The sequence below is a fragment of the Polypterus senegalus genome, chromosome 9 (assembly GCF_016835505.1).
Source record: "Polypterus senegalus isolate Bchr_013 chromosome 9, ASM1683550v1, whole genome shotgun sequence".
NCBI classification, from domain to species: Eukaryota; Metazoa; Chordata; class Cladistia; order Polypteriformes; family Polypteridae; genus Polypterus; species Polypterus senegalus.
In genome coordinates this window covers 107,637,925-107,649,719 of record NC_053162.1, presented here as the reverse complement: position 1 = coordinate 107,649,719, position 11,795 = coordinate 107,637,925, and the positions used below count along the sequence as shown (strand labels likewise).

General features: G+C 38.8%; 1 protein-coding gene across 1 annotated transcript; it reads left to right on the top strand.

The window, feature by feature from the left end:
• The first annotated feature begins 2,113 nt into the window (after positions 1 to 2,113).
• On the top strand, positions 2,114 to 10,801 carry LOC120534885. Its single transcript, XM_039762398.1, has 6 exons — positions 2,114 to 2,186; positions 7,911 to 8,049; positions 8,175 to 8,268; positions 8,912 to 9,079; positions 9,236 to 9,293; positions 10,482 to 10,801. Exons 1-6 carry the CDS (start codon positions 2,114 to 2,116, stop codon positions 10,799 to 10,801), a joined length of 852 nt encoding a protein of 283 aa, XP_039618332.1.
• Positions 10,802 to 11,795: the final 994 nt, after the last annotated feature.

Genomic DNA, 11,795 nt, shown 5'->3' with positions numbered 1-11,795 from the left:
ATTTCTCAACTGAGACCCTCCACCTGCATCCTTGACCCAATACCAACAAGTTTTTTCAAACAAGTATCGGGCATGCTAATTGATAGTATTCTTGACATAGTAAACTTGTCATTAGATACGGGGGTCTTCCCAGACTGTCTGTAGTTAAACTCCTGCTGAAGAAAAATAATCTAGACTCCTCTGCTTTTGAAAATTTTAGACCTATTTCTAACCTGCCTTTTCTTAACTAAAATCCTAGAGAAGGCAGTCATTATGCAGCTAAATGACCACCTCAATAAACATGCTATTCTTGAAAAGTTTCAGTCGGGTTTCAGAACAAATCACAGCACAGAAACTGCACTCGTTAAAGTAGTAATTGACTTGCGGGTAAATGCAGACAGAAGCCGTTTATCTGTTCTCATACACCTAGATCTGAGTTTGATACCATTGCTCACAATATTGCCTTAGTCAATGGGTGGGCCTCCCTGGCAGTGTCTTAAATTGGTTTCAAACCTACCTGACAGGTAGAAAATTCTTTGTTAGGTGTGGTAATTATACTTCAAGGACACATGATATTCCATATAGTGTTCCACAAGGCTCTATCCTGGGTCCGCTGCTCTTTTCGATTTACATTCTTCCGTTAGGTCAGATTATCTCGGGGCATAACATGAGCTACCACAGCTATGCTGATGACACACAGCTGTATTTATCAATAGTGCCTGACGACCCCGACACTCTTGATTAACTGACACAGTGTCTTACTTGTGTTTCTGAATGGATGAGTAGTAATTTTCTCAAACTAAACAAGGAGAAAACAGAAAGTTTAGTGATTGGCAATAATGGATATAATGAGGTTATTAAAAATAAACTTTATACATTAGGATTAAAAGTCAAGACGGAGGTAAAGAATTTAGGGGTAACTATTGACTCTGACCTGAATTTTAAATCACATATTAATCAGATTACTAGGACAGCATTTTTTCACTTACAAAATATAGCAAATGTTATAACATTGCAAGATGCTGAGAAATTAGTACACACTTTTGTTTTCAGTCGGCTAGATTACTGTAATGCACTCCTCTCAGAACTACCCAAAAAAGACATTAATCAATTGCAACTAGTGCAGGATGCGGCTGCTAGAATCTTAAATAGGAAAAAAAAAATCCAAGTACATCTCTCCTGTTTTAATGTCACTACATTGGTTACCTGGATCATTTAGAATTGACTTTAAAATACTGCTTATAGTTTATGAAGCTTTAAATATTCTCGTTCCATCCTATATTTCAGAATGTCTTTCACCTTACACTCCAAATTGTAACCTTAGATCTTCAAATGAGTGTCTGCTTATTATTCCAAGAGCTAAACTTAAAAGAAGTGGTGAGGCAGCTTTCTGCTGCTATGCACCTAAAATCTGGAATTCACCAGGCTAATACAGTGGAGTACTTTAAAAAACTGCTAAAAACACATCACTTTAACATGGCTTTCTCATAGCTTCATTTTGATTTAATCCTGATGCTCTGTATATTCAATTAATTATCATTATCATTCATGGTGACTCCAAAATCCATACTAACCCCTACTTTCTCTGCTGTACTTTTTCCGGGTTTCTGTGGTGGTGATCTGCGCCACTACCACCCAATCAAAGCACCGTGATGTCCCTACATTAATGGATTAAAGGCTAGAAGTCCACATGACCTTCATCATCAAGCTCTTCCATGTGAACCTTGAAAACAATGAGGACTGATTGAAGTCATTTATGTTAGGTAGAATGCCTAGAGGGGGCTGAGTGGTCTCGTGGCCTCGGGACCCCTGCAGATTTTTTTTTTCTTCAGCCTTCTGGAGTTTTTTCTTTGTTTTTTCTGTCCTCCTTTACTTTTATTCCATGTTAATTAGTATTGCCTAATTTTATTTTCTTATATATTTTGCCTTTTTTTCTTTCTTCATCCTGTAAAGCACTTTGAGCTACATCATTTGTATGATGGTTCATGATCGAGTTGGTCTCGTCCATTGATGAATAATTTGTGGACAACAATACAGATTTCCACACCAGATTAGTCTTGGCTGGGTTAACAACTGCCACCACCAGTACTGTTAGCCAACAGGGTGCTGGTGGAAATTGTGCTACTGTTGGGCGATGGGGGTGGGGGGCCAGGGAACGTGTCTGGAGGCAAGAACAGAGGAGGAAGATAAAGAGAGTGGAGCAGAGGGTAGGAACTTTTAATGTTGACAGTATCATAAGGAAAGAGAGTTAGGTCATGTGATGGAGAGAAGGAAGGTTGATATATTGTGCATGCAAGGGACTAAATGGATGGGGAGTAAGGCCAGGTGTATCGGTGGAGGATTCAAATTATTCTATCATGTTGTGGATGGGAGGAGAAATGGAGTAGGGGTTATTCTGGAGGAACAGTATGTCAAGAGTGTTTTGGACGTGCAAAAAGTGTCAGACAGAGTAATGATTATGAAACTGGAAATTAAAGGTGTGATGATGAATGTTGTTAGTGCATATGCTGCGCAAGTTGGGTGTGCAATGGATGAGAAAGAAAATTTCTGGAATGTGTTGGATGAAGTGATGGACAGTGCACCCAAGGGACAAAGAGTGGTGATTGGAGCAGATTTCAATTGACATGATGGTGAAGGGAACAGAGGGGATGAAACGATGATGAGGAAGGTATGGAGTCAAGGAGAGGAATGAAGAAGGTCAGATGATAGTGGATTTTGCGATAAGGATGTACATGGGTTTGGTGAATATGTATTATAAGAAGAGGGAGGAACATAGGGTGATGTACAAGAGTAGAGGAAGATGCACACAGGTAGATTATATCCTATGCAGGAGGGTAAATCTGAAGGAGATTGAAGAGTGCAAAGTAGTGGCAGGGGAAAGTGTAGTTAGGCAGCATAGGATGGTAGTCCGTAGGATGACGTGGGAGATCAAGAAGAGGAGGGGAGCGAGGGCAGAGCCAAGGATCAAATGATGGAAGCTGAAAAAGGAATACTGCAAGGTTGAGTTCAGAGAGGAGGTAAGACAGGCATTGGGTGGCAGTGAAAAGTTATCAGATAGCTGGGCAACTACAGCAGAAGTAGTAAGGATGACAGCAAGAAGGGGGCTTGGCATGACAGACGAAGGAGGAAATGGAAACCTGATGGTGGAATAGGGAAGTACAGGAGAGTATACAGAGGAATAGGTTAGGTTGAAGAATAAGTGGAATACTCAGAGAGATACACAAAGCAGACAAAGGTACAAGGAGATAAGGAGTATGATAAGTTGTATAAGAGGTTTGACACTAAGGAGGGAGAAAAGGACCTGTATGGATTGGCTAGCCTGAAGGACAGAGCTGGGAAAGATGGATAGCAGGTTAGGGTGATAAAGGATAAAGATGGAAGCATACTCATAAGTGAGGAGGTTGTGTTGAGCAGATGGTAAGAGTACTTTGAAAGGCTGGTGAATGAAGAGAATGAGAGAGAGAGAAGGTTGGATGATGTGGCGATAGTAAATCAGGAAGTGCACCGGATTAGCAAGGAGGAAGTAAGGAAAGATATGTAGAGGATGAAGAATGGAAAGGCTGTTTGTCCAATTGACATATCTGTGGAAACATGGAGGTGTTTAGGAGAGATGGCAGTGGAGTTTTTAACCAGATTGTTTAATGGAATCTTGAAAAGTTAGAGGATGCCTGAGGAGTGGTGAAGTGTACTGGTACCAATTTCTAAGAATAAGGGAGACATGTTGAGCTGTAGTAAGTACAGGGGAATAAAACTGATGAGCCACAGCATGAAGTTATGGAAAATAATAGTGGAAGCTAGGTTAATAACGGAGGTGATGGTTAGTGAGCAGCAGTATGGTTTCATGCCAGGAAAGAATACAATAGATACAATGTTTGCTCTGAGGGTGTTGATGGAGAAGTATAGAGAAGTCCAGAAGGAGTTGCATTGCGTCTTTGTGGACCTGGAGAAAGCATATGGCAGAGGAGTTGTGGTATTGTAAGAGGAAGTCGGAAGTGGAAGAGAAGTATGTAAAAGTTGTACAGGATATGTACGAGGGAAGTGTGACAGCGGTGAGGTCTGTGGTAGGAGTGACAAATGCATTCAGTGTGGAGGTGGGATAACATCAGAGATTGGCTATGAGCCCTTTCTTATTTGCAATGATTACGGACAGGGTGACAGACGAGGTTAGATAGAAGTCCCTATGGACTATGATGTTTGCTGATGACATTGTGATCTGTAGCGAGAGTAGGGAGCAGGTTGAGGAGACCCTGGAAAGGTGGAGATAAGCTAACCCAATACCAACAAGCTTATTCAAAGAAGTGTCCAACTTACTCATTTATAGTGTGCTTGACATATTAAATTCATCAATAGTCTTCACAGACTGTCTTAAGACTACTGTTGTTTAACCCCTGCTCAAGAAAAATAATCCTGACTCCTCTTTTTTTTAAATTTTAGACCTATTGCTAACCAGCCTTTCTTAAGTACAATTCTAGAAAAGGCAGTCATTACGTAGCTTAATGATCACTTGAATAAACATGCTATTCTTAATAAGTTTCAGTTGTCTTCCAGGCCGTCAGATCTTACTTTATTCTTTGTATTTTAGTATTGCCTAATCTTAGTTTTATTTATTAGGAACTTTTCTTTCTTCATCTTGTAAAGCACTTTGGGCTACATCATTTGTATGAAAATGTGCTATATAAATAAATGTTGTTGTTTTTGTCAATATGGGGGGAATAGTTGACTTTGTGTTATAATAAATTAATTTTAGGTTACAACGTTACTTTTAAAGCATCAAAGGTTATGCGCCAATGGTTTGAATATTTTGAGACCAACTAAATGCCTCTTCCCTTAGCATATAAGAGATTGACTTTATTTTATATTGTGATTATTTACTTGTAATGGATATCATTTTCAATTAAGTGAAGCTCACAACAACAGCTAGATTAAATACAAATATAAAGGATAAGTTTTATTGAAGGATCTATTTTGAACATAACAGACAAAGTGAAATGAAACTTGTGCATTCTGCATACTACCTATAGAACTCACTTTGACCTTTAAAAACAAACTTGCCAAGATACAAGCAGAAACTGGATTAAAATTACCATATGTTTTACTGCTAGTGTTATTGTTGATAAGAGGTTCCTTAAATGAAACAAGCCTAATGAAACAATATAACAAGTGGGGCACACAGGACAAAATATCTAACTCCATTAGTACAGACAGAGATACAGTTTAAACTAGCAGCTGTTAGTGGAAATATAGAAGCAATAATTACTATTATGGATTCTTGGTCCTAAGTAATAAAGAAAATAGCCAAAGTAATAAATGGACAGAACAGAAATCTAGTGTCTTATGTAGTTGAGTATGCAGTTTGTGAATTGGAAAGCCCAGATACAAATCAAAGTTTCCAGGTGGTGGTAGTTATTATTAGTTCACTTAATTAGCCCAGGAGTTCAATTAAAAACAGAAGCTGGTTGGAACAAAAACCTGCAGCCACAGGGGGTCCCCAGGACTGAGTTTGGGAAACATTGCTTTAGCCAATATGTTAAACTGTTCTTTCAAAGCTAAGACTGAAGTTCTTTTATGAGGTTTCATCATGCTGGTGAAGGTGAATTACCTTCAAGTGAAGAAATACATCAAATTGCAAGATGGGTTCACATTTGAGGAGTTTTTAAAATAAGGTAAGTTTGAACTTAATTATGTGTTAGCTAATGTTTCAGCTGATTTAAAAAGTAAATTTTATTGACATTTATAACCAAATTTAACTTGTTTTAGTAAAAAAAAAAAATTGGGCTTACAGCAAACGATGCACTTCAAGTCTTTGATGAAACAGATACTAATGTGGAGGAAGATGTTTTTTAAGAGTTAGTTCAGAGCTTCACAGTAAAATGTCCTCCACAAGGACTTTTTGCTGACCTGGATGTTTTGGTGGTATGTAATTTCTTTCTGAAATGCTTAAATGTCTTTATAAAATATTTGAAAATTAATCCATATTGATCTCAAATCACTCATGGACCTCAACACCAAGTACATGCACTGATACACTTTCAAACTCCAGTGATGTAGAAGGGTTGGAGAGAACCCAACTGAGCCTGACTGCAAGCTTAAACTCCAATAATGGCAGCAAAATCACAGGTGCTGAATAGTCAAAGCAGGTAAATGTGGATATACAGTGCATGCGGAAAGTATTCACAGCACATCACTTTTTCCACATTTTGTTATGTTACAGCCTTATTCCAAAATGGATTAAATTCATTTTTTCACTCAGAATTCTATACACAACACCCCATAATGACAACCTGAAAAAAGTTTACTTGAGGTTTTTGCAAATTTATTAAAAATGAAAAAACTGAGAAATCACATGTACATAAGTATTCACAGCCTTTGCTCAATACTTTGTCGATGCACCTTTGGCAGCAATTACAGCCTCATGTCTTTTTCAATATGATGCCACAAGCTTGGCACACCTATCCTTGGCCAGTTTCGCCCATTCCTCTTTGCAGCACCTCTCAAGCTCCATCAGGTTGGATGGGAAGCGTCAGTGCACAGCCATTTTAAGATCTCTCCAGAGATTTTCAATTGGATTCAAGTCTGGGCTCTGGCTGAGCCACTCAAGGACATTCACAGAGTTGTGCTGAAGCCACTCCTTTGATATCTTGGCTGTGTGCTTAGGGTCATTGTCCTGCTGAAAGATGAACCGTCACCCAAGTCTGAGGTCAAGAGCACTCTGGAGCAGGTTTTCATCCAGGATGTCTCTGTACATTGCTACAGTCATCTTTCCCTTTATCCTGACTAGTCTCTCAGTTCCTGCCACTGAAAAACATCCCCACAGCTTGATGCTGCCACTACCATGCTTTGCTGTAGGGATGGTATTGGCCTGGTGATGAGTGTTGCCTGGTTTCCTCCAAACGTGACGCCTGGCATTCACACCAAAGAGTTCAATCTTAGTCTCATCAGACCAGAGAATTTTGTTTCTCATGGTCTGAGAGTCCTTCAGGTGCCTTTTGGCAAACTCCAGGTGGGCTGCCATGTGCCTTTTACTAAGGAGTGGCTTCCATCTGGCCACTCTACCATACGGACCTGATTGGTGGATTGCTGCAGAGATGGTTGTCCTTCTGGGAGGTTCTCCTGTCTCCACAGAGGACCTCTGGAGCTCTGACAGAGTGACTATCAGGTTCTTGGTCATCTCCTTGACTAAGACTCTTCCCCCCCCCACCCCACCCCCAATCGCTCAGTTGAGATGGCCGGCCAGCTCTAGGAAGAGTCCTGGTGGTTTTGAACTTCTTCCACCTTCCACTTACGGATGATGGAGGCCTTTCTGCTCATTGGGACCTTCAAAGCAGCAGAAATCTTTCTGTATCCTTCCCCAGATTTGTGTCTCGAGGGTCTACAGACAATTCCTTTGACTTCATGCTTGGTTTGTGCTCCGACATGAACTGTCAACTGTGGGACCTTATATAGACTGGTGTGTGCCTTTCCAAATCATGTCCAATCAACTGAATTTACCACAGGTGGGGTCAAATCAACTGAATTTACCACAGGTGGGGTCCAATCAACTGAATTTACCACAGGTGGGGTCCAATTAAGCTGCAGAAACATCTCAAGGATGATCAGGGGAAACAGGATGCACCTGAGCTCAATTTTGAGCTTCATGGCAAAGGCTGTGAATACTTATGTACATGTGATTTCTCAGGTTTTTTATTTTTAATAAATTTGCAAAAACCTCAAGTAAACTTTTTTCATGTTGTCTTTATGGAGTGTTGTGTATAGAATTCTGAGGGAAAAAATGAATTTAATCCATTTTGGAATAAGGCTGTAAAATAACAAAATGTGGAAAAAGTGATGTGCTGTGAATACTTTCCGGATGCACTGTATCTGCCTTCACAGATAACTTGTGTGTGATGTCTTCATACCATTCCTTCATATTTTTTTTTATCTTTAATAACTAGGTTGTTCAAAATGTCCTGAAAGAGAGAAACCTGGTGGTTTGGATGTTCTTGAAGAATATGAGTTAACTAAAACACTGAAGCACAGCATGAGACGACAGGTTTTTAATGTTCTTGTTGGCCATATTACAGAGGTTCATGGGTAAGCTATTGGATAATTAAATAATCAACGTAATATCAAAGTTGCTTTGCGTCTGTTTACACAGATATGGAGGTTTACGTTTTGGATAAATGACTAAGTTCTACTTAATCTTATAAAATTTTCAGGAGGATTCCCACCTGTAAACAGAGAGAGACATATGCCTTGTGCTTTGTTTCTCTTTTCCCTGCTCTAAGAGACCCATATTCATCGAAGGGCTATGTAAGCACATCTCATTCACTTTCATGTTCTTTTATGTAGTTGAATACTGCAATGATTTATTTAAAAGAAATACCTGAATTTTATTTATTAACACTTCTGTTTTGCAAGTATTTGACATTTTTCATTCGGTGTGATTTTTAATGTCCCTGTTTATGTAGTTCTAATCTACTATTGAGATTTCATAAATGTACTTTATTGCTTCCTTGTTTTTGTTCTTTCATTTTAGGAACATTTTTATGATCCAGAGAAGGGAACAGTATTTATTGCTTGGCAGTTTAAAACTTTGTCAAGGAAGAATCCAAAATAAGTTTGCTTGACATCTCATGAGACTGGTGGACTAAGTTGTCGAAGAATAGAGGATACTGAACAACATGATAGAGATGCATGCAGAGAAGCCATTTCATTCCTTCCTCACACAGCTGATGAGACTGAAGTTAGGCAAAAGATGAAGCAAACCTTTAAGCATCAGCAAGAGCTTGTTCATAACCCGGAAAGGTCAACTGACATCTTAAAAATCTTTCCAAGATTTTTAGATGTAAAAGGAATGGTAAGTATAAAAATCCTTTTCTGTTTATTTCTTGGTTTAAGGAATTAAGTGTGATTCAGACATGATGCCCCTATGTTTTGTTTGCAATTTCATTAGGTAAATCAAGACTTAATTTTGCTGTTCAATGTTGAAACATCTGCAAAATTACTTGAGCAGTGGCAGATAGCATTCAAGCCAAAAGTCATCAAAGAAGCAAAGTCTCTCTCTTTGACAGCAGAACTTCAAAGTCACATCGGTGCAGCAGAGAAACAACTGTCTAAAAATGCTAAGTGGTAATTTTGAGGTTTTGAATGGTAGGCAAGGCTATATATTCTATATACTAATTTTATATTTTGGAACATTGACCCCTTCTCATTTTTCCATCAGAATGAGACCGTGACATTTCCTCTTTCTTGTTGTATTTGCTACCACCTTCTGCAGGGAGAAAAAGTTAAAATCCATCCCAGTGATGCAGTTGACAGGCTTATACATTTTCATAAGGTAAATTGCAATGTAGAATCAATGTCTTTGCAATGTGTTGTACAGTCATATATGCATTTATTTGGTTGATACTGAAGGAAGTTCTCATGCTTTTCACCCATGGCTAATATATAGCGTTCATTTTTTTAGACTTCTTGATGGCATGCAAACTTGACAATTTTAACCATATCACAGTGGCCTGCAGTTTTCTAGTACAGTAGAGTCTCGCTTATCCAACATTCTGTATTATCCGATGTCCCACTGCAAAAAAAAAAAAAGGCATCGATCGGCAACAAGAACTGCAAGTTGCGAGCATGAATGTAGTCTATTTTTAGTTGCTAAGTTCATTTTTTTCAGTAAAATTTTTCTGTTGTTTTGTTGTAAAACATGATTTACAGTGGATTATGTGGCCAACCCTCTGTGGCGTGTGTGTGCGCGTGTGTCTCTCTCTCGCCTGTGTGTGTACACCTGTGTGTCTCTCTCTCGTGTGTGTGTGTGTGTGTGCACGCGTGCATGCACCTGTGTCTCTCTCTCGCGTGTGTGCGTGCATGCATGCACCTGTGTGCGCATGTCTGTGTGTCTCTCTCCCGTGCGTGCATGTGTCTCTCTCGTGTGTGTGTCTGTCTGTGTCTCTCTCTCGCGCTCTCTGTCTCTTGCTGCACAGGGAGAGATTGAACACGTGCAGAAATCATCAGCGTGCACAAACCGAAAGGGAAACTGTCTCGTTCATATACCTAGTGTGTGGTCGTGAACAGATGCAAAAGTTTTGTGAACTTTTTGGTCATAACCCAATTTGTACGTGTCCAGAGACATTTGTGAACCGAGGTTCGTAATGTGTAAAATTATAACATAGTTTGACGTTTAATAGGCTTTTTCTTAACACCTCCCATTATCTGACATTTTCGCTTATCTAACTTTCTGCCGGCCCGTTTATGTTGGATAAGCGAGACTCTACTGTATATTCTTTCTTTTGGACATGACATGAATTACAAACAGCTATGTATCTTGTAGTTGCAGAAAACCTCCAAACTTACTTTCTGTTAAATTTTTGCTGTAGCACTTTACAAATTTCCATCCTGATAAATTTGTTGTTCATGGGTTGAACTGTGTTTGTGTTTTTTTTTTTTTAAAAAAAAAGAACCTAATTCCTTAATACATTAAAGTGCTGTGCATTTATCAACTGTAAAATATAACTTATTCTTTTTATAATCCTGTACCAGTATTGAACATCTCTGGAGGCGAGAAGGCCACCAACTATACCTACTTGCAGTAGGACAAACCAAGAAGAGGATTGACAATTTTTATGTCATTGTTGACAAGCAGCTCATCCCCTGTGCAGGAACTACCTCCGTGAGTGCCTTAGATGAACTTTTCAAAGTTCATTACTTCTTTAATCTAACCTATGAGAAATCCCTCACAAATGTCTACACTTTTCTACAGCCAACAATCTACAACATTGACATAGGTCTAACAAGCGAGTTGCCAAGAGTAAGAGAACTATGTGTGAAATTGTTAAACAATGTTTAAATGTTTCTGCTGTTAGAGTTTGTATGCCAATAGCCACCAACTGATATCTCAATTGCGAGTTACACAAACTTTCTATCCTTCAGTGAAGTTCAGGTTGATTTGTATGCAAGGTGATTGTAGGCGCCAGTCTTATACTTTTTCAGGGTTTAGGAAACATTTAAACAGTGTTCATTTTGAGGATAATGGTTTGCATTATGTAGAACCAGTCATCCAAAGATGTTGATAGTAATCAGATAGCTTCTATACAGACAGGAGTTGGTGACTCCCAAGGTGCCTCTGATTTTGAGAACAGTGGTGACAGTGATACCCCAGATTTTCCCACAGATTGTTTGGAGAACAATAATGACTGCCTTTCTGAAAGGGATACAAAGGATATGTGTGCTTCCATTTTGGCCAAATTACAATTTAGCACTGTGGCAAATAGTTTAATTTCAGCACTTGTCTCAGACCTTGAGGAGCTTACTTCGGATAGCCACACACAAACTCGCCATAAACTATTGTCAGCTGTACTTCTTGAGAATCCAGTCAGGCTGGCAGTCTAGAGTAGTTTTACACATTTTGAAAATCCATTTGTTTGTTTTAACACAGAAAGCAAAAGAACCAATTATTTCATTGATAAATGGGGTGTAGTTGAGCCAACTGAAATTGGACTTGACATGAGGTATGATGTGAGATGCAATAACAAAACAGGCTGTTATGATCAGGTCCCAGTAAAAGATACCTTTGTTTATGTACAGATATTAGAAACTATAAAATGTATGTGTCAAAATTCAGATGTAGATTGATTGGGGACTCTTCAGAAAGGCAGAGATCAAATTATAATAAGGACTTTTGTGATGGAAATTGCTTAGATAGATAGATAGATAGATAGATAGATAGATAGATACTTTATTAATCCCAAGGGGAAATTCACATAATCCAGCAGCAGTATACTGATACAAAGAAACAATATTAAATTAAATAGTAATAAAAATGAAAAAAATAAAAAAAAGCA